General features: G+C 41.4%; 1 protein-coding gene across 5 annotated transcripts in view; it reads left to right on the top strand.

Annotated features, from left to right (window-relative positions):
• Positions 1–24,594, top strand: part of LOC126281332 (caspase-6-like) — a 142,245-nt gene that overhangs the window by 55,560 nt on the left and 62,091 nt on the right. For all 5 annotated transcript variants that reach the window (XM_049980226.1, XM_049980208.1, XM_049980217.1 and 2 more), the window contains exons 3-4: positions 5,577–5,851; positions 16,600–16,772. In XM_049980226.1, the coding sequence (XP_049836183.1) occupies positions 5,577–5,851; positions 16,600–16,772 (448 nt within the window). The remainder of the gene's footprint in view (positions 1–5,576; positions 5,852–16,599; positions 16,773–24,594) is intronic.

Below are 24,594 nucleotides of genomic sequence, written 5' to 3' on the forward strand. Positions count from 1 at the left end.
TGCCTTGGTGCCAATGATGGTCGTATGCGTGTTTGGCGCCGTGCAGGTGAGCGCCACAATCAGGACTGCATACGACCGAGGCACACAGGCCAACACCCGGCATCATGGTGTGGGGAGCGATCTCCTACACTGGCCGTACACCTCTGGTGATCGTCGAGGGGACACTGAATAGTGCACGGTACATCCAAACCGTCATCGAACCCATCGTTCTACCATTCCTAGAGCGGCAAGGGAACTTGCTGTTCCAACAGGACAATGCACGTCCGCATGTATCCCGTGCCACTCAACGTGCTCTAGAAGGTGTAAGTCAACTACCCTGGCCAGCAAGATCTCCGGATCTGTCCCCCATTGAGCATGTTTGGGACTGGATGAAGCGTCGTCTCACGCGGTCTGCACGTCCAGCACGAACGCTGGTCCAACTGAGGCGCCAGGTGGAAATGGCATGGCAAGCCGTTCCACAGGACTACATCCAGCATCTCTACGATCGTCTCCATGGGAGAATAGCAGCCTGCATTGCTGCGAAAGGTGGATATACACTGTACTAGTGCCGACATTGTGCATGCTCTGTTGCCTGTGTCTATGTGCCTGTGGTTCTGTCAGTGTGATCATGTGATGTATCTGACCCCAGGAATGTGTCAATAAAGTTTCCCCTTCCTGGGACAATGAATTCACGGTGTTCTTATTTCAATTTCCAGGAGTGTATAAACAACTACGTCCAGTTCTTCATTCTCCCTCTTTCGCATAACTTTCCGTTTTCCCAACTCACTCTCCGTTTGTGTTGAGTATTGTCGAATACCATTTTCTTTCCTTTTGATGTCATAAATAGTTGCTCGTCATACATTGAACTCAGCAGCATTGGCTTTCTGCGAAGAACCTCAATTTAAGTTATCTAAAATTTCGAGTTTCTGCTTGAGGTCTAGTGTAACGTGTTTCCGTTTAGAAGACATGATTCCGAACTGTAAAGAAACCTACAATTTCAGATACTGTATATAAAGCATTGTTTAACTAAGCAGTGTTGCACACGGTAATTGATTGTACACGTGTTCTTGGATGTGTGCCGCGTTACTGAGAGGCCGGAATACTGAAGACCAGATTAGCGAGAATCTAGTGTATAAGCAACGCTCCTGTCAGCCTCGGTCGCACAGTACTAGGCCGGCTCTAGGAGAGCACTACTATTTCAATTATTAGTGATTCATATCCATTGCTTGTACGGACATGGTGTCTAGAGAAGGACACGATTGTTTGCATGTTGCCCATCGCTTGCGACACGTTCTTTTAAATCCAAAGTTACGCATTGTCAATCTTCGTTACAGTCATCCAGTAACAATAATTAATGTGATTTGCCTGAATTGTATAGTTATCTGAGAAGGCATCATTCTTTAGGTACCCTGCAAGAAATGAGTGGGCAGAACGCCACAAGGAGTCTGCGGGATCCTGAGGATGAGAAAGATCATAATCGGGATATATCTGTGAATGTACGGACTGAAATCGCAACTTCATTGAAACCACAAGTAGGCAAACTCTTCATCTGAAATTTTAGGCATAAATTATAAACTCAAAAAAAATAATTTGTTCAAGTGAAAGGGGTGGTGCACTGTGTCTTACGTTTGGGTTGTGGTAGGTGAGCATTAGCTGTCTATGAATTATAAGTATTTCTTACTGGTGTTTTTATGTAAGCAGGGTGGCGATTCTGCTACTTTAGGTGATTTGCAAATGTGGTATGTGTTTCCACCTTTCAGTGCTTTAGGTGTTGACGAGCTTCTTATTCTAAAATGTATGTTTGTCTTTCACACATATGCTGAGATTAGATTAGTATTTGTTCCATTGATCATGAATATGACACTTGCTAATGATGTGGAATGTATAGGTTAATAAAAGGTGTCTATACAAGATATTACATTACACAAAATGTAACAACACTTAATTATTTTCTTTATGGGGGATGGGGAAATTACCCACTTACTACATCCAAAAATTCATCTAATGAGTAGAAGGAATTACCATTCACAAATTCTTTTAATTTCCTTTTAAATGCTATATGGCTCTCTGTCAGACTTTTGATATTATTAGGTAAGTGACCAAAGACTTTTGTGGCAGCATAATTTACCCCCTTCTGAGCCAAAGTTAGATTTAACCTCGAGTAGTGAAGATCATCCTTTCTGCTAGTGTTGTAGCCATGTACACTGCTATTACTTTTGAATTCGTTCAGATCGTTAATAATAAATTTCATAAGTGAATATAAATATTGCGAGTCTGCAGTGAAGATACCTAGCTCTTTAAATAAGTGTCTGCAGGATGATCTTGGATGAGCTCCAGCAATTATTCCGATTACACGCTTTTGTGGAATGAACACTCTTTTACTCAATGAAGAGTTACACCAGAATATGATGACATAAGAAAGCAGAGAATGAAAATAGGTGTGGTAATCTAATTTACTGAGATGTATATCACCAAAATTTGCAATGACCCTAATAGCAGCATAATTAACTGAAATCAAACATTTCAGCAGAAAAAAATGGTTCAAATGGCTCTGAGCACTATGGGACTTACCATCTGAGGTCATCAGTCCCCTAGAATTTAGTACTACTTAAACCTAACTAACCTAAGGACATCACACACATCCATGCCCGAGGCATGATTCGAACCTGCGACCGTAGCGGTCGCACGGTTCCAGACTGAAGCGCCTAGAACCGCCCGGCCACACCGGCTGGCCATTTCAGCAGATCTTCAGTGTGTTTTTTCTCGTTCAACTCCTCGTCAATGCATACACCTAGAAATTTTGAATATTCTACCTCAGCTACCGATTTCTGATCGAAGTCTATATTTATTAATGGTGTCATTCCATTTACTGTGTTGAACTGTATACACTGTTTTTTTTTTCAAAGTTTAAGAAGAGCCCATTTGCAGAGAACCACTTAATGATTTTCTAAAAAACATCGTTTACAATTTCACCAGTTAATTCTTGTCTGTCGGGTGTGATAGCTATACCTGTATCATCAGCAAAAAGTACCAGCTTTGCATCTTCGTGAATATAGAATGGCAATTCATTAATATATATTAAGAACAGCAGAGGACCCAAAACCAAACCTTGGGGCACCCCATTCTTTATTGTTCCCAAGTTTGAGAAATCACCAGTTTTTTGCGCATTATGTGAACTGCATATTTCAACTTTCTGCACTCTTCCAGTTAGGTATGATTTAAACCATTTGAGCGCTGTCCCATTCATAACTTAGTACTTGAGCTTATCTAGAATTATTCCATGATTTACACAATCAAAAGCCTTTGAAAGATCACAAGAAATCCCAACAGGTGACTTTCGGTTACTCAGAGCATTTAATATTTCATTGGTAAAAATATATATAGCATTTTCCATTGAAAAACTTTTCTGGACACCAAACTGACATTTTGTTAAAACTTTATTTTTACAAAGGTGTGAAGCTACTGTACAATAAATTACTTTTACAACAATTTTGGATAAGGCAGTCAGAAGAGAGATTGGGTGGTAGTTGTTGACATCAGACATATCCCCTTTTTTATGCATTGGTTTAACAATGGCATACTTCAGTCTATCTGGGAAAATACTCTGCTTCAGAGAGCTATTACGTATGTGGCTAAGAATCCCACTTATCTCTTGCGAACAAGCTTTTATTATCCTGCTGCAAATGCCATCAATTCCATGTTAGCTTTTATTCTTGAGAGAGTTTATTATCTTTCTAATTTCAGAAGGAGAGGTGGGTGTAATTTCAATTGCACAAATTGTGTGGGTGAGGCCTCTTCCATTAACTGCCTTGCTTCTTCTAATGAGCATTTAAATCCTAGTTTCACTGCAACATTTCAAAAATGATTATTCAAAATGTTTTCGACTTCTGGCTTGTTGTTTGTCAAATTTCCATTTGCTTTGATGGTAATTCCATCATCCTGTACTCTTGGTTGCCCTGTCTCCCTTGTAATAATATTCCAAATTGTTTTGATTTTGTTATCAGAGGTATTAATCTCAGATATGATGCAAATGCATTTGGACTTTTTAATAACCTTTCTTAATGTGACACAGTAGTTGCTATAATATTTGACTGTTTCTGCGTCATTACTCTTTCTTATTGTTAGATACGGTTTCCTTTTGTGGTTACAAGATATTTTTATTCCATTAGTAAGCCAAGGTTTTTGGCATGGTTTCTTATAATTGGATTTAACTACTTTCTTGGGGAAAAAGTTTTCAAATTATTTTACAAATGTATCATGAAATAAGTTGTATTTTAAATTAGCATTGGGTTCCTTGTACACCTCATTCCAGTCTAAATGCTGAAGATTTTCCCTGACATTTCTAAGTGTTGAGCCATTAATTGAACGCACAGTTTTGGAGGCTACTTTTGAGTTACTGAATGGTGCTATGTCATATACTGTGACACCGTGATCACACAGGCCATTCTCAACGGGACAAGAATTTATGTTTTTAAACTTACATTGGTCTATAAAAGTGTTAGCTATCAATGTGCTGCTGTCATTTACTACCCGAGTAGGAAAATCAATGACAGATGTCAAACTGAAAGTACCGAGCAAGACTTCCAGGTCATTATTCCTATTACACTCATTCAGTGAGTCAACTTGAAGTCCCCACAAATAATAATTTGCTTTCCCCTATCTGCCAGATAGCACAACAAGGCATCCAAGTTTTCCAGGAATAAATGAAAGTTTACTGAAGGTGACATATATACTGTTACAATTATAAAAGAGCACTCCTTCAGTTTAAGTTGGTAAGAACATGATTCTATATGTTGCACAAAGAACCTATATCCTCTACCACCTGGCTATGACATGCACTTGGCTTGAAAAAGTTTGTGACCTGGTACCTGTCACCTAATTTTTCCTGCAAAATCTGGCCCACACCTCTTCCATGGCTGCTACCTAGCAACAGAACTTTCCTCTTACTTTTTTACCCTCTCTTACCTCTGGATCACAGTCATTGAAGATTAACTGACATACGTCTGTTTTTATTTGAATTTGTACAGAGTGTCTGTATTCTTGCTTTACACTGTCACAAAAAATCACCTCGAGTATGTAACAGGACGTTTCTCTCTTTGCAAAATTTATCTGGTTGTTCCAGTAACTGAGGAGAGACAGTGCTCGCTACGTGTTTTTTCGAGGCTGACGCAGCTTATTGACGTGCATTCAACGATTTTTTAACAGCAAAAGCCGCAACGCAGCACTCGTATCCAAGCATAGATGTGTAGTGGTATCTATCCTGCCCAAGGAGATTACAATAGATTTTGATCCCCTTGATGGAATAGATTTTAACGTACCATAACCTCCTTCATCCCGCCGAAAACTGACGGCGGAGATCGGACAACATGTGACGAAGCTGTCAGCCGATGTTATCGAGCAATCTCTGGCAAACCTGAGGACCTCCTTCTGTGCCACCCTGAACAGCCTTAGTTTTTGCGTCTTGACATCTCGAAACTGACACACTAATTTAAATAAAATAACTATATTTACATCTGTGTTACTATCATTACATTATAAATGTAACAGCATCTTGAAGCTTCTTAATGACCCTGCAATATCATTTTTGCTTTCTCTAGACAAATCCCGGCGCCCCTGCCGTCAACCCAGCCTGAGCACGTGGTGCCAATCAGTGGAGTCTCTGGAGAAGATGAAGAGTACCCCATGGGCAACCAGGAGCGTCGGATAGCCCTCATCTTGAACCATGAATTCTTTGACGAAGACGCCCTTCATAACAGAGAGCACACAGAGACCGACAGAAACGCATTGATGCATGCATTCACAACACTCGGCTTCGAAGTACGCTGTTTCGACGATCTGACATATAGCCAAATTCGCCAACAACTCAGACGAGGTAAGTAAGTCTACATCTTCTTCACATCTGCGTCTGTTCTCTGACAAAGCATGTCATGGTGGTGAGAGATTTGTATTGTGTTTAGAATGGATAAATAGAGGCTAAGTTGATCATGCAGAGACGGATCCGCACTGTCTTGATGAATTCTACCCTCCAAGCTGCCTCCAAAATGGCAGAATATAGATATTTTGCATTCTTTTGTGCTTACCTCCCCATAATTTGCAGGTAGAGGTCATCACCTGATGTTGAAGCTTCCTTTCAGATTAAAACTTTGTGCCGGACCGAGACTCGAACTCGGGTCCTTTGCCTTTCGCGGGCAGGGTCTCTACCATTTGAGCTACCCAAGCACGACTCATGCCCCGTCCTCACAGCCTTACTTCTTCCAGTACCTCGTCTCCTACCTTTCAAACTTTACAGAAGCTCTCCTGCGAACCTTGCAGAACCAGCACTCCTGAAAGCAATGATATTGCAGGGACATGGCTTAGCCACAGCCTGGGGGCTGTTTCCAGAATGAGATTTTCACTCTGCAGTGGAGTGTGCGCTGATATGAAACTTCCTGGTAGATTAAAACTGTGTGCCGGGCCGAACTCGAAGGTAGGAGATGAGGTACTGGCAGAAGTAAACCTATAGGAGCGGGGCGTCAGTCATGTTTGGGTAGCTCCGATGTTAGAGGACTTGCCTGCGAAAGGCAAAGGGCCCGAGTTCGAGTCTCGGTCCAGCACACAGTTTTAATTTGCCAGGAAGTTTCATATCAGCGCACAATCCACTGCAGAGTGAAAATCTCATTCTGGAAACATCCCTCAGGTTGTGGCTAAGTGACATTTGCGTATTTTATGCCCACACTGGAGCACTTTATTCAATCCATGCACAATTAAGTCTTAATACTCGTTGTAGATTCTGCTCCCAAAACGTCTTCATCCTTTTCGACCTGGCTGCCCTTTGTTCATCAGCTATGGTGTATTTTTTGCGTTTAAATATCTTTAGTTTAAATCTCTTGTCACTGTCTTTCAGGATCTTCTTCTCTTCTCTGCCTTCAATTTGTATCAATGTCAATCCTAACTCGTCTAAATCATCTTGAACTTCTTTGCACCAGTTGATCTTGGTCTTACTTTTCCAAAAGTAGCTGAACAGTTGTTTCAGTAGCCTACTTTCTGGTAGTCTGGAAATGGGGCAGAAAAGAGCAACCCTCCGAATTGTGTCAGTTTTTGACCCAGTTTCTTGGTACACAATTTCATTGGGTAATAGTTGCCATTATCCCTCTACAAGGTATTTTTTGTTTATAATTGTTCTAAGGATTCTTCTGAATGCCTTCTGTAGTTTTGTCTGTGATTATTTGGTGTTCCTCTCGAATAGTGTTTCACTAGCACAGGTTGCTTCAGGTTTAATAGCATAGTGATAGTGTCTGAGTTTTGCATTTATCGAGAAGCATTTCTTTTTGTATGTTGACCAGGTGATGCAGTGCGCTTGTTTCAGTTCAGTTGTTCTGCTTTCTACTGACATTTTCTCGTTTGAATTCCAACTTATAACCTCCAAAAGATATTTGAATTTCTTTACAATTTTAATTTGTTTGTTATATTTCAGTGTAAGGGCTGGTGTTTCAACCTTGAAGGATGGCATCATTTCCGTCTTTTCAAACGAGATTCCTAGTCTGACTTCTGTTGCTATTTTTTCGAGTTCTTCAATTTGGTGCTTAGGCTCTTCCACGCTATTTGCGAGCAGCGCTAGATCATCAGCAAAGGCCAGGCATTTGAGTTTGATATTTCTGACAATCTTGATGTTTGATTGGATTTCTTATTCCACTCTCGCATGACTTTCTCCAATGCGCAGTTACATAGTATTGGTGAGAGACCATCCCCCTGTCGGAGTCGCGTCCAGATTTCAAATGATTCAGATAGTTCCCACCTGAATTTAACTTTTGATTTAGTATTCTTAAGGGTGAGTCCAATAAGATTAACGAGTTTCAAGTGCAATCCAAATTTCGCTAGGATTTTAAGTAATGACTCACGTCGGATACTGTCATATCCTTTCTCTAAGTCAACAAAAGTGTGACCAACTTCTTGTTTCTCACTCTTTGAAGTTTCATGTTCCACTTAAGGCTGATAATTTGATCTGGACATCTTCTACCAGGACGAAATCATCCTTGATATTCTCCAAGTTCTTGGTCTAGTTGATTCTGATATCTTGTAAATAATTGTAGACAAGATCTTATATGTGACATCGAGCAGTGAAATCCCCCTATAGTTGTTTGGATCAAATCTATCGTCGTTTTTGTGTATTGGGTGGATTATAGCTCTATTTCACTCTTCTGGCATTTTCTCAGGATTCCAGAGGTCTACTATGTGCTTACGGAGGTTCTGAAGTGTTTGTTTATTTGCGTTCTTCCACAGCTGTGCGACCAGTTGATTCTCCTCTGCTGCTTTGTAGTTCTTCAGCCACCTAGTTGCTTCGATCGCTTCACTGACATCTGGTGGTGTAATATTCTCTGGATGTGTTTTGTTTTCTTGATGTGGTTCGAAATCTAGGTATTCTTTTGATTCGTTGGCATTTAGTAATTCTTTGAAGTGATCAGCTGGAATGTTGGCATTGTCTTGATTATTGTTCGCTAGTTTCCCTTTTTCATTTTTCATCATGGTTGGAGTATACCTTGATCGATATTATCTGACTGTCTTATAATAGTCCCTTGTTTTATGTTGTTTGAATGATTCCTCTGCAAAGTTTAGGGTTTCTTTTTTGATTGTCTCTTTTGATTCTTCTGATTTTCATGGCCGTTTGTCTTCTGGCAATGGTTAGCTCTTCTCAATATTTATCAGTTGTCTTTTGCTGGTCATTCAGCCATGCTTTGTGCCTTTTCTGTATTGCTTCTACTTCAGTACTACTATCAGTATAAATAAATACTATCTCTGTATATATGTATGTAACAAGTGTCTGTGTACTTGATATTAATTTTAAGGAAATGTCCATGATAATGGTGAATCCAGGGCTCTGAGTGGCTTTCTGGCTTGCACAGTCCTATAGTTCTATCACTTGTGTAGGTCAACTGCTTCCTACTTGACGCTGTATTCGGCCACGGTGCACCCATTTATGCTAATATTGTCGAATGGTGGCATCGCATCTATTAAAATGTCAAGTGATTCGGCGATTACTACAGCCGGCTTCTTCAAGTTCAACTATTTGAGGTCTGTTCAAAAAACTCCAGAACATGAGTAATTTCGCTCCAATGGTGTGTTGGAGTGAAATGCGCTTGGCATCCCTGCACATGCCTGTGTTTAATGAGCAGCTGGCAGCAGTTTCATTGTTGTACGTCTGTTAGTTATTGTCAGTGTGTAAGCTCCTCCTTACCAATCGGCCTACTGGATTGCAATATAATTGACCGTGATCGCATATGCCTAATGGAATTGTACAGTGAGTAAGACTATCGTTACCAAAGGAAAATAATACCGGTTAGTTGGAGGAAAGTGTAGAGTGGGCTCTTATGAAGGAAAAATCTATTATGCTAATTTTGAAATGGGTGGAAACTAATGCAATTCCTCACGAACTACACAGGGGAAAAAGGGTACCACGTAATGTTTACTACAAAAATTACTGATCGTACAAATAAAACACTGATTAGGTAAAAAAAAGGAGTCCAAATAAAACACTGATTAGGTAAAAAAAGGGCGGTTGCCAGCCCGCTAGGGCAATGAATCACTAGAATCTTAACTTCATTTGCTTAAAGTAACGTAAAATTTCACTAGCAAAACTAATAACTAAAGATACCGCACAAATTAAGAGTTCGCAATTTCATTTACTCTGTATTTAGCTTAGCGAGTGACTTCTGCTGACTTGGTATGTATCTTATTGTTGTTATATTAAAAATAAAATCAGTTGCCTGTTTGCTTAAAGTAAATTCACTTTAATCTTTCAATACTCAAAAGTAAATTGTTTGGCTTCTTCTAAATTTTGCATTCTGTTACACTAATGTTACCGTAAGTAATTTCTTCCATCACAAAGTTTAAGTTAAGCCAGTCATTTATCCGACTGCACTCTCAATACTCGCCGGTTAACGAATCGGGCGCATCTACACTGGCGAGAGCATAGGTACACCCCGCGTCGGTGGAAGCGCCCAACAAACTCTTCCACACTCTTTCATCACTCGAGCTACGCTGCTTCCTCTCTTTCGCAATGCAACAGAGACTCTACACACGAAGATTAACAACGGCACCGCTACTGCCATTTCGTCATTGCTATCGATACATTTAAATAAAGTTCCCTTGGCTACCATTCAGAAATTTACAATATTTTCATTTACAATCGATTACACACGGCGGTCCATTGATCATGACCAGGCCAAATATCTCACGAAATAAGCATCAAACGAAAAAACTACACAGAACGAAACTTGTCTACCTTGAAGTGGGAACCAGATGGCGCTAAGGTTGCCCCGCTAGATGCCATAGGTCAGAAGGATATCAACTGTGTTTTTTAAAACAGGAACCCGCATTTTATTACATATTCGTGTAGTACGTCATATTCGTGTAGTACGTAAAGAAACCCGAATGTTTTAGTTGGACCACTATTTTCGCTTTGTGATAGATGGCACTGTAATAGTAGCAAACATATAAGTACATGGTATCACTTAACATTCTGCCAGTGCGGACAGTATTTGCTTCGTGATACATTTCCCATGTTAAAATGGACCGTTTACCAATTGCGGAAAAAGTCAGTATCCTATTGACGTACGGCTATTGTGATCAAAATGACCAATGGGCGTGTGCTATATATGCTGCTCGGTATCCTGGATGACATCATCCTAGTGTCCGGACTGTTCACTGGATAGTTATGTTATTTAAGAAAAGAGGAAGTGTTCAGCCATGTGTGAAACGTCAACCACAACCTGCAACAAACGATGATGCCCAAATAGGTGTTTTAGCTGCTGTCGCGGCTAATCCGCACATCAGTAGGAGACAAATTGCGCGAGAATCGTGAATCTCAAAAACATCAGTGTTGAGAATGTTACATCAACATTGACTGCACCCGTACCACATTTCTATGCTCCAGGAATTGCATGGCGATGACTTTGAATGTCACTCACCAACAGCGGTAACGTAAACCTGCATAATATGCACTATTGTGCAACGGAAAATCCACAATGGCTGCGACAAGTGGAACATCAGCGACCTTGGCGGGTTAATGTATGGTGCGGCATTATGAGAGGAAGGATAATTGGCCCCCAGTTTATTGATGGCAATCTAAGTGGTGCAATGTATGCTGATTTCCTACGTAATGTTCTACCGATGTTACTACAAGATGTTTCACTGCATGACAGAATGGCGATGTACTTCCAACATGATGGATGTCCGCTATATAGCTCGCGTGCGGTTGAAGCGGTATTAAATAGCGTATTTCATGACAGGTGGATTGGTCATCGAAGCACCATACCATGGCTCACATGTTCACCGGATCTGATGTCCTCCGATTTCTTTCTGTGAGGAAAGTTGAAGGATATTTGCTATCGTGATCCACTGACAACGCCTGACAACATGCGTCAGCGCATTGTCAATGCACGTGCAAACATTACGGAAGGCGGGCGAACTACTCGCTGTTGAGAGGAATGTCGTTACAATATTGCCAAATGCATTGAGGTTCGATGGACATAATTTTGAGCATTTGTTGCATTAATGTGGTATTTACAGGTAATCACGCTGTAACAGCATGCTTTCTCAGAAATGATAAGTTCACAAAGGTACATGTATCACATTGGAACAACCGAAATAAAATGTTCAAATGGACCTAAGTTCTGTATTGTAATTGAAAAAACCTACCTGTTACCAACTGTTTGTCTGAAATTGTGGGCCATGTGTTTGTGACTATTACAGCGCCATATATCACAAAGCAAAAAAAGTGGTCCAACTAAAACATTCACATCTCTTTACGTACTACATGAATATATAATAAAAAATGGGGGTTCCTATTTTTAAAAAAATGCAGTTTATATCTGTTTGACCTACGGCAGCGCCATCTAGCGGGCCAACCATAGCACAATCTAGTTTCCCCCTTCAAGCTAGACAAATTTTGTTTCTTGTAGTTTTTTCGTATGACGCTTATTTCGTGAGCTATTTTTCCCGGTCACGATCAGTGGACCACTCTGTATAAGTCAGAAATAATACACTAGTACATTGATTACTTAGTAAATACAGTTTCTGTAATACAGATTACAGCTTCAGAATCAGAAGTTATCAACGACTATTAAACACCGAAAATTTTTGGATAGTGCAGAAAGTATCTTATCTGTATTTTCGATGTTACAAGTGCTGTATGGACTAGAAAGTTGTGTCGCATAGTTCGCAAATTTCGAGATGGCAGAGTTCGTGGTGCAACGCGCCTGCATTTTAATTTTCTATGAAACTCAAGAAAACATTTACGGCGACACGCCAAATGGTGCAGGAAGCCTATGGTAATGAGTGCTTAAAGTCGTACTCCGTGTTACGAATGGTTCACAGGGTTTAATAATGGCCGGACGGGAATGAAAGATGACCTTCGTTCAGGACGCCCATCGACACCTACTGACGACGCTCATATCAGAAACATCAACGAAAATGTGCGGGTCAGTCGAAGACTGTCCAAGAGAATACAGGAGAATGTAACATTTCAGTTGGGTCATGTCATGAAATCCTGACACAACCTTTTGGGATGGATCATGTTGCCGCCAATTTAGTCCCACGGCTCATGAGTCAAGACCAGATATACATTCACCTCGTAATCTATGTAGAGCTTTTGGATCGCGCAAATGAGAATGACATGTTGCTTAAGAGAACTTTAACTGGTGATGAAACATGAATTTACGTTAATGATGGTGAGACCAAGGTTCAATCTTCACAATAGGTCGGGAAAGGTTCTCCAAGACCAAAAATGCTTTCCAGGTCTGATCAAATGCCACAGCCATAGTTTTCTTTCACTTTGAAGGATTAGTTCATCATGAATTTGTGCCACGGGGACGACAAACTGTTAATTGGTGGTGGTGGTGGTGGTGGTGGTGGTGGTGTGTGTGTGTGTGTGTGTGTGTGTGTGTGTGTGTGTGTATTGAACCAGGGACCTAGAAACGACGGAGAGAGATTGTCCTCACTGTAGCCCTTAGTGGTTCACAACCCCACAACAGGCTACAGCAGTCCACTCACCCCACCGCCGCCCCACACCGAAGCCAGGGTTATTGTGCGATTCAGCCCCTGGTGGGACCCGCCGGGAACGTCTCATAGCAGGCGAATGTAACCCTAAATGTCCACGTGCTAGAGTAATTATGGTGTACGTGTACGTGGAGACAGTGTTTGTGCAGCAATCGCCGACATAGCCTAACTGAGGCGGAATAAGGGTAACCAGCTCGCATTCGCCGAGGCAGATGGATGACCGCCTTAGGTGGGCGGGGGTGGGTGGGGGGGGGGGGAGGGGGTAGGGCGTCAAACGGGCCGACTTAGAACAGGAGAGGCACCGCAGGACATTTCAGTTTCCACCGTCTATACTTTTACAAATAAATTTATAAAACTTTGTCAGTATGACCAGTATGACCAGGAAGGATTCAGAATTCACACTCTTAGCAGTGTAAGTTGTAAGACATAATGAAATAATTTTTTTACATGTGAAATTTCATCATTTTTTTCACTTACTAATGGCAGCATTTGTTGCTATAGGTACACTTTTCTTCATAAGTAAGAGAGATTCTTCGATGAATTTTGCACAGCATACAAATCATACTTAAAGGTGTGTGGAACTCTAGACTTTTCCAAATCTATTAAAAATTGTGGTAAAAATTGAGGCAATTAACTACAAAATTTGTGTTCTTTTCTAAACATGAAGTTTAAAATACAACAGCTCATTCGTTTTTTCACAAATCAAATAAATTATAGAGTTTCATACACCTGTAAGTACGGTATGTATGCTGTGCAAAATTCATGGAAGAATCTCTCTAACTTATGAAGAAAAGTGTACCTATGGTAAAAATGCAGCCCTTAGTAAGTGAAAAAATGATGAAATTTCACACGCAAAAAAAATTTATTTTGTTATGTTTTGGAACTTCCACCGCAATGAGTGTGAATCCGGAATCCTTCCTGGTCATGCTGACAAAGTTTTATGAACTTATTTGTAAAAGTATAGACACTGGAAATTAAAATTTCCTGTGATGCCTCTCCTGCTCCAAGTCGGCCCTTTCGACGTCCTACCCCCTTAAAAACCATCCACAGACTGGCCGGCACTCGACACTAATCCGCCGGTCGGATTCGTGACGGGGGCCGGCATGCTTTCCTGCTCGGGAAGCAGCGCGTTAGACAGCGTGGCAGTTTAATCGCTTGCACTCTTGGGACGTTTCCGATGCTTGCGGGAAAATGTGAGAAGCAAACAGCCTGAAATGCGGCGAGACAATTCGTGGTTCTTGCATGAGGATTGTAACCTCCCCCTCACTTATCGACCTTAATGACAGTGAAAAATTAAAATGTGTGCGCCTAATGGAAATTTGAGAAAAGCAATCGTCACCGAAGTCAATTTTTCAGTAAACAGGGAGGAAAGGGTTACATCTAAATGAAAGGAAAAATGCAAATTAAATTGGTGGAAATTAATTTTGAGAAAAGGGTAAAATTAATAAAGAAAGTAAATGTGCAGTCATTACGTTAACAATTAATTGGCATTAATAAGATATTTGATATTTGCGGAAAATTACAGTCGCCAGTCCTATGAACAACTGCTATAATAACTCAAAATGAAAGATTAATGCACATATAATTAGCACTAAAAGCGTGGCAACTGAAGGTTGACAGGTGTTGTGTGAAATCTGAATGTTTGTCAGAAGTAATAAATTTCGCTATACTCAGACTTAATTTAGCAAAAGAATTAATAAAACTGGAAAATTGAAAGTTAATTTAGTGACTGAAATTAATAGTGAACTTTGTTTCTGAAGCACTGCGAAATTCAATAAGATAAGGTTGGTCTTGGGCTACCTCAACAATCACTTCAAAAGCTGCTTGAATCTAAGCAATTTAGAAATAAGAGATTTAACTCTGAATTTGAATTAAATGATTCTGAACAATTAACAATAGTAAAATTTAGTACATACCAAGCTGAGCTCCTGTCACAGGTAAGCTAAAATACGGTAACAAAACTCGCACTCTTAATTTGTACTTGTGTAATCTAAATATTGTAGCCAGCTATGAATACTTTAACCGAACTTTGAAATTAAAGCAGTGAAATCGAATAATATTACTTTAATGCTGACGTATGAATTTCAACGACACTTGGGTTCATTCCGGAAAAGGAAGGGACCCTGATTGATAATGCAATTGGGACAATTTGCAATAGAGGTTCATGCTAAGATGCTGTAATTTAGCGAGAAAAATTTAACAGTTTGAAAAGCTGAGGTCTGCTATGCACTTCTAAAACTTTACGTACTTCCAGTCTTCCTTGTTGGTTAATTAAAGGTTTCAAGTCGTCGATCGAGGAGGTGGCGACAGTCACTCATTGTCGGCTGTAGCTGTTGCAGAAGCTGGATGTTGGCGCGCCTTCTTCTCGACATGGTCACTAGGCGAAACGGGCTCTTGACGTGTGCCAGCTAGCGCTCCCGTCCGCGACACCGTGTCAGAAACCATCATAGCAAGTCGAGCGCAATTACGTGCTGCCAAACCCCGAAAGCGCAGCAACTCGCGGGAGCGTCACACAACACACCTGCTCCACCGCCCTACTCCAGCCAGACTCTCTCTGCCCGCGCTCCATGCGGTAGAGGTAACACTACCAAAGATCCTAAACATTTTGGTTCTCCACACGACCTATCGATGTAATCATTCGATAGCATAGTTTTCCCTAGGCCAGACCCAGGGTAAAAATACAAATAATATTTACAAAACAAACCAATTACACACACACACACACACACACACACACACACACACACATACAGTAGAACAGTTACAATATATAAAGACACAGAAATGTCATATCTTCAGGTAACAAAATAAGGAAAAAAATGTATAGTACAATAGATGGAAATAGGAGGATATGCATTTCCAGCATTGCAGGATAACGCACCCGCATATTCACCCCTGTTGGAGCGTGACTATTGCACAGGAAACGAAATTACTGTGCTGCCTCATCATCCGCACTTACCAGACCTGGCACCTGTGGACGTTTTCCTTTTCTTCCCAAAGTTGAAAGGTATAAGATTTGCAACTATAGACGAAATAAAAGAAAATTCGCAGACAGCGCTTCGCGCATTCCAGAAAGTGGCGTGCCAGGACTGCTTCCGGAAATGGAAACGGCGTTGGGAGCGATGCATCAATTGTCGAGGAGAACATTTCAAAGGAGACCATGCACAATAAGTAAAAGGTAAGCGTAGAAAAAAATTGTGGACAAACTTCTGGAGTTTTCTGAACAGGCCTGGTACATCCTCTCTCAAATGCTGTTAACTGAGTATATCATTCACATGCCTGTCTGCGAGGCGAACCGTCCAACTTATACGGATGAAATTTGCTGAAACTTGATGCCCTGGTATCGACATATACTCTGTTTACTTTCCTGCCAGCTGTGCAGTGAAATTGTGCTGAAGCGTCATACATTCGTCCATAGACCGCTAAAGTTAACAATGTTGCATTCTCCATTGATACATGTATGATTATTGGTTCGTGACCAACTTGCGGTACTTCTTCATCTTGCGTATTTTTTGTCTTAAAGTGTAAATGAAAACGAAATGAGGACAGTGCCATTTCGCCGTAACCTAAGTATGTCTGTGGTTACAGTGGCCGAAGAGGACGACGTCAACTGCGTTGCAGTGGCTGTGCTTTCGCATGGCGCGGCGAATAATGTGCTGTTTGCAAAAGACCGGGAGTATCATGTCAGTGATCTGCTGGAACCTTTCAGCCCCGCCCACTGCCCACGCCTTGTTGGGAAACCCAAACTCTTCTTCATACAGGTAGGTCGACAAATGCACTCCAAGTGCATTTGCATGTCTTGGTAGCTGTTCACATCCTGTGGAATCTTCCAGTTTGTTGGTGTGAAATCAGTTTGATTCATAGTAGCAGCTAGTTTTACGATTAACACGTTATGTATTAAGACAGTCTGGGGAGAAATGATACAAAATTCCGGAGAATGAAGGCGACAAAAATGGCAGTTCCCAACAAGCAGAAACCAAATTGTAGTCAGTTTTTAACATGGATCGCCGCACTACTTCGCACGTTCCAGCCTCTCTTTGAGCTCTTACTAGAGTTCTTCTCAGTATCCTGTAGATTCCGGTATCCAGATCTGCCGTACGCACCGCTCGCCACCTCCATGTACGTTCGTCTGTCTGAAATGCCTTATGATCATACACTATGGTCACTAAAATTGCTACACTACAAAGATGACGGGCTACAGATGCGAAATTTAACCGACTGGAAGAAGTTGCTGTGATATGCAAATTATTAGCTTTTCAGAGCCGGTGGCGACACCTACAACGTGCTCAAATTAGGAAAGTTTCCAATCGATTTCTCATACACAAACAGCAGTTGAGCGGCGTTGCCTGGTGAAACGTTGTTGTGGTGCCTCGTGTAAGGAGGAGAAATGCGTACCATCACATTACCGATTTTGATAAAGGTCGGATTGTAGACTATCGCGATTCCCGTTCATCGTATCGCAACATTGCTGCTCGCGTTGGTCGGCATCCAATGACTGTTAGCAGAATATGGAATTGGTGGGGTTCAGGAGGATAATACGGAACGCCGTGCTGGATACCAGCGGCCTCGTATCACTAGCAGTCGAGATGACAGGCATCTTATCCGCATGGCTGTAACGGATCGTGCAGCCACGTCTCGATCCCTGAGTCAACAGATGGGGACGTTTGCAAGACAACTACCATCTGCACGAACAGTTCGACGACTTTTGCGCAGAATGGACTATCAGCTCGGAGACCATGGCTGCGGTTACCATTGACGCTGCATCACAGACAGGAGAGCCTGCGATATTGAACTCAACGACAAACCTGGGTGCACGAATGGCAAAACGTCATTTTTTCAGATGAATCCATGTTCTGTTTACAGTATCATGATGGTCGCATCCGTGTTTGTCGATATCGCGGTGAACGCACACTGGATGCGTGTATTCGTCATCGCCATACTGGCGTATCACCCAGCGTGATGGTATGGGGTGCCATTGGTTACACGTCTCGGTCACCTCTCGTTTGCATTGACGGCACTTTGAACAGCGGACGTTACATTTCAGAAGTGTTACGACCCGTACCTGTACCTGTACACGCCTTCCAAGTGCTCTTTGACTCAATGCCCAGGCATATCAAGGCCGTTATTACGGCCAGAGGTGGTTGTTCTGGGTACCGATTTCTCAGGATCTATGCACTCAAATTGTGTGAAATTGTAATGACATGTCAGTTCCAGTGTAATATATTTGTCCAATGGATACCCGTTTATCATCTGCATTTCTTCTTAGTGTAGCTATGCCCAGTAGCGTACAACCGACCAAAAAGGGCTTGAAATGTTGCGTGATGTGGTTGGCGTCTGTGAAAGTACTTGTTTTAGTATAGTTGTGGTTCCTCTCAGCCATTTCCATCCACTTAGCCCCACCCAAAACTCCAACTCTGCTTGTTCCCGACATAAATGACGGGCCATTTTGCTGCTTACAGCACGCTGCGTTAGTCACACAGCCTGCAACACACAAAGAACACACGACACGTGGTCAGAGGAACTTTCAGTCATCGCGCTATTTACCGTGGCAATGATGCATTTTCGGACACAAGTTTACAGCGCCTTTCTTCCTCTATTTCCAGTCAGGAATCCGTAATCGATCATTTAAAGCTTTATCAATGGCGACGCAGGAAATTAAACTAACCCGAAAACTGCTGTAAAAATATTTGTCAGAAATGCCACCTAATTTCTAACGAACACATGATGTTTTACTGCATTTTCGTAAAAAAAAAAATTACTATGCTATCTTGTAGAAAATTTATTTTTGTACAAAACAAGGTTAAGTTCGACAGTTTTCGTACGGGATTGAAATGTTGATAATACAGGGTGATTCAAAAAGAATACCACAACTTTAGGAATTTAAAACTCTGCAACGACAAAAGGCAGTGCTAACCACTATCTGTCGGCGAATTAAGGGAGCTATAAAGTTTCTTTTTGTTGTACATTTGTTCGCTTGAGGCGCTGTTGACTAGGCGTCAGCGTCAGTTGATGCTAAGATGGCGACCGCTCAACAGAAAGCTTTCTGTGCTATTGAGTACGGCAGAAGTGAATCGACGACAGTTGTTCAGCGTGCATTTCGAACGAAGTATGGTGTTAAACCTCCTGATTGGTGGTGTATTAAACGTTGGTATAAACAATTTACAGATAATGGATGTTTGTGCAAAGGGGAAAGTTCTGGACGGCCGAGAACGAGTGATGAAAATGTAGCACGCATCCAGCAAGCATTTGTTCGCAGCCCAGGAAAATCGACTCGCAGAGCTAGCAGAGAGCTGCAAATTCCACAATCAACTGTATGGAGAGTTTTACGAAAAAGGTTAGTTATGAAACCTTATCGTCTGAAATTGGTTCAAGCGCTGTCTGCAGCTGATAGGATTGAAAGAATCGATTTCTGTGATTTTATCCTTGCTCAAATGGAAACAGATGAATCTTTCGTTTCAAAGATTGTGTTTAGTGATGAAGCAACTTTCCACACTAACGGGAAAGACAGCCATCACAATGTCTGTATATGGGGCACTGAGAATCCGCGGGAAACAACTCAGTATGAACGTGACTCGCCTAAGGTGAACATTTTCTGTGCCATTTCAGCCAATAAAGTTTTTGGTCCCTTTTTCTTCGAAGGTGCTACTGTAACTGGACTACAGTATCTGGAGATGTTAGAGAATTGGCTGTTCCCTCAGCTCGAACAAGAAGCACAACAATTCATATTTTAGCAGGATGGAGCGCCACCACAGTGGCACTTATCTGTCCGTAACTACCTGAACGTCACCTACCCGAGGCGATGGATCGGCCGCCAGGCAGCCCGTGACAGAGCACTTCATCACTGGCCTCCAAGAAACCCTGATCTTACCCCCTGCGATTTTTTCTTATGGGGGTATGTTAAGGATATGGTGTTTCGGCCACCTCTCCCAGCCACCATTGATGATTTGAAACGAGAAATAACAGCAGCTGTCCAAACTGTTACGCCTGATATGCTACAGAGAGTGTGGAACGAGTTGGAGTATCGGGTTGATATTGCTCGAGTGTCTTGAGGGGGCCATATTGAACATCTCTGAACTTGTTTTTGAGTGAAAAAAAAACCTTTTTAAATACTCGTTGAAATGATGTATAACAGAAGGTTATATTATGTTTCTTTTATTAAATACACATTTTTAAAGTTGTGGTACTCTTTTTGAATCACCCTGTATTTTATCATGGACACATTGTTTTGCAGTTCTACTTATTTCAGACAATTATATTCATACTTAATACAGATTGGTTGTTGCAAAGTTATTCACGTGAGGTTTTCTAGCGATGGTTTCTTAGTTTTCAATTTTTATTGATGCATGTTTTAAATAAACAAAGACAAAAACTTGAAAAAATAACAGGATGTTTGCTTTTCAGTAGTTTACTATTTGTTGAGTGAATCGCTCACCCTGCAATATAGTAAGGTTTTAAACAAGTTTATTTATGTAACACATTTGTATCGTAAAGTTATCTACATAATATGAACTATTTACATATATTATTTCTGTCATATAGGGTATTTTTAAAGAATCATCCGATTTGGAACGTCTACATTTCTGAAACAAATGAACATATACAATGAATTTTGTTTTTTGACTCACGAGAAACTCAAATTTTTTTTTCACACCTTTTCATAGGTGTTTAATAAGTCCCCCATGAGACGTACGGCATATGTCAAATGTGCTCTATTCAGGTTGTTCCCACACTGCACTGAGCATGTCTTGAGTTACAGCTTCCACAGCTGCTGTTGTGCGATGTCTCAGTTCATTCATTGTTTGACGGAGGCAGAGGAACAGTCTTTTGTAAGCCACCACAAGAAATAATCACATGCAGTCAGGTCTGCTGACATTGGAGGCCAGTTACGTAAGACTGAATCAATTGGTCCAGTTTGACCGATCCATCATTCAGTAATCCTTTGATTTAAAAATTCCCGAACTCCCAGATGCCATTGTGACACTGACGCATCCTTTTGGTAAATGAAGTAATTCGATCAGCCTCCAGCTGTGGAGAAAGAAGGTTTCCAAGCATCTCGAAATATGTGCTACCTGTAACAGCGTTCTCGGCAAAGAGAAAATGGACCATACACCTTTTCCTGTGAAACTGCAGGAAACAAAATTTGGAGAGTCCCTCTCATGCTGTACAGCTTCATGTGGTTTTTCCGTATCCCATATTCTCATTTTCTGACGGTTCACCTTTCCATTTAAATGGAATGTTGCCTCGTTACTAAACGCTAAAAGTGGAAGAAAGTTGTCACCCTTTATATTGGCAAGAACGAAATTACGTTACTTCACACATTTTTGTCTGTCACCTCCACGAAGAGCTTGCAGCAGCTACTTTTGTTTGCTTTCATGTGTAATCGTCGACGCAATATATGCCAGACGGACATCGAGGGCTTGTTGAGCTCTCGAGCTGCACGGCGAACGTATTTCTGCTGACTCCTTGTGAAACGACAGTGGATGCGTTCGACTTCTGCGTCAGACAATCAGGGACGGCTCGGCGATTTGTCTTTACACAAACAACTTGTTTCTTGGAATCGTTCATGCCATTGTCTAATGCTCTGTGCCTACAGGAGGATCCACACCATTCCTAGTATGAAAGTTGCGCTGAACCGTTATTACTGACACGCCTGAACAGTTATTACTGTCACGCACTGCTTAAAATGTAGAACACAAAACGCTTTCTGTTGTCCCGACACCATTTTTACTAGAACTGAAGTGGGTGCACACCGCTACTACCTAGCGGGAACCATGTAAAACACGAGACTTTGCTATTCACGCACATATCTCAAATAACAAATGGTTATCATTTTTTATAAACCCTGTGTACTTCACGCAGTACTTAATATTTAGTTCGGTATCGTGTTCATGTTTTCTGTTATTTTCTGCACTGTATTTAGTATTCATGGCTATTTTTGTATGTCTGCATATACAGTCTCAGGTATATATAGAATGTGTATAACTACAAAAAAGAAAAATTAATGAAAATAGAAAAGCTGAACAGGTTTTTAAAAAAATGTAAAACAAAAAATAACACGGGAAACCTCCTGCAGGCATGTGACCTTGATGTAGTGGTGAGGCTTGTGTTCTCTGAGGACATAGAAGGTTATAGCGGACAGATTCAACCATACCAGGCAGGTAACTGTAGAGCAGCCAGACTAAGGATGCCGAACTCATGGAATATGGTTCGAAAAATAATAAAAATAATCTATACTGGGTCAGTCGACACCCAGGTCATCAAAAATCTACATCGGTTGCCAAGCTAGGGCGGTCTAATGTCAAAATTCTGGTAGAGAAGAAGTTGGAAACCAGAATGAGAAGTACTCCTACCAAAGCACAAAAAAAGGCTAATATGTCCTGAACAGTGTTAGTGATGTAAAAGAAGGGTACCAGATTTTCGATTTATCTGATACCTTCAAAGACATTTAAATCGAAACATCTTGACATATTCGTGCTTTCTTTACGAGTTAACCCTACCCCCTCAGCGTAGCAAGGTCTCTTACCTGCATTGTGTTGGTACACTTGCATATTGCAATTTATAGGCTATAATCCCTGCTCCTGTGCCAAAATCCAGAAGATTCGTCAACCATAGCATACAAAATATAATAGCGTTGTCTGAAGAGCATACATGTAATAGCTAAAAAAGCGTTTCTTGAATAACAACATTTCTGGGGATGTATCATCCCATCCATTTTTTGATATCTGGGTGGGAGGAGGGGGGGTTGATGATTTTATTCCCCGAGGGCATCATTTCTCCCTCAAGCCTGTCCCCTGTTTCATGCATGGAGAGGGCTGTAAGAACAAATAGACACAAATTTATGTGCTTCTAGAGAGTCGGATGGATTTACAATAGCAAGTGTCTGACGGTGGAGATGTATCTATAATATGAAGTATCCCTGAGTGTTGATGCATGCACTCTAAACTTTAATGTAATGTTGTGTCATATAGTATGACAAAAGAAATGCCGTGCTGGATTACGCGATGGACTGTGTCGTGTTGTGCGCTATCACATAATGTATCACATTACTTTATTTTCTTTATCTTTTTCTTTATTGTATTTCAATTCCCCCTCCCCCTCCTCCCCTGGGGGGGGGGGGGGGGGGGCGGGGGAGCTGGCAGCAGTGTAATATGCAGCTCTACAGCCTACAGAAAAGTTAAAAAACATACTGAGAATATAAACAAACAAGAAAAACAGACGATAAAACGGTGACATTGAGAAAAAACTGTAAAATGGGAGATGGTTGTGGAATTTAAAAAATATAAAAACACTGCGGTGATGATGAGGATGAAGATACACAAGTAGGAGGCAGGCACAATTAAAAAACATGGCGACAGTATGGTTTCTGTTCGCAGTAGGTGGCAGCACAATACACCTAATGTGAAAAACGTATGTTTTTGGGGGTGTAGGGATACTTTTCATCACATAGTGTATGACAGAATAGAAAAGCAATTACACAGTCGTCTTGCAATGGATGGGCACCAGGACCAGATTAAATATCTGTAAGATATTCAAAAACGACTGTAGGATAGTTGACGTAATTATGGACCTATAACGTTGAAGTCAGTGTATTTGAATTATGGGATATATTTTGTGCTCATGTATTATGACGTTTCTGGAAGACTGAAATCTATAAAAATCAACATGGACTCCGCAAGGAGGGATCTTGCAAAACTCAACTTGCTTTGTTCTTCCGTGACTTCTGCCTGTAACCCTGTGGACAACGCCGTGTCCATGTCCTTTCACTTCAGGAAGGCATATGACACCGCACACATTGCCGTTCAGGGAGAGGGGGGGGGGGGGGACAACGAGCTTATCGAATATCGGATCAGATATGCGATTTGCTGGCAGACTTCATTACAGATAAACTCAACACATCAACGGGACAAATTCCACTGATGTGAAGCTAATTTGCGGAGTCAAGGGAGTATGATAGCACAGTTACTGTTTACAATGTCTATAAATGATCTAGTAGAAAGTGTCGGACGCTCTTTAAGACTGCTTACAGATGACACTGTATCTAAAAGAAAGTAGCAACGCCAGAAGATAGTATCGATTTGCAGAGGATTAATGAACGGTGCCGGCCCTGCCAGTTGACAATCAACGTAAATAAATGTAGCACATTGCTCATACATAAAATTAAAGCTAAATTAAACTTCGTCCGAACAGGCCATGAGGGCCCAGTGCTACCGACCGGCCGCCATGTCATCCTGAGCTCACAGGCGTTACTGGATGCGTATATGGAGGAGCATCTAATCAGTACACCGCTCTTCCGGCCGTATGTCAGTTTATGAGAACGGAGCCGCTACTCCTCAATCAAATAGTTCCTCAATTTGCCTCACAAGGGCTGAGTGCACCTAGTTTGCCAACAGCGCTCGGCAGGCCGGATGGTCACCCATCCAAGTGCTAGCCCAGCCCGACATTGCTCAATTTCGGTTATCTGACCGGAACCTGTGTTACCACTGCGGCAAGGCCGTTGGCATTGCGCGTACATAGAGAAAGAAATTTATTACTGTACAGCTACACTATTGATGACAAATCGCTGGAAACAGCATCTGTAGTTAA

This window comes from Schistocerca gregaria, chromosome 1, assembly GCF_023897955.1.
Source record: "Schistocerca gregaria isolate iqSchGreg1 chromosome 1, iqSchGreg1.2, whole genome shotgun sequence".
Lineage (NCBI taxonomy): Eukaryota > Metazoa > Arthropoda > Insecta > Orthoptera > Acrididae > Schistocerca > Schistocerca gregaria.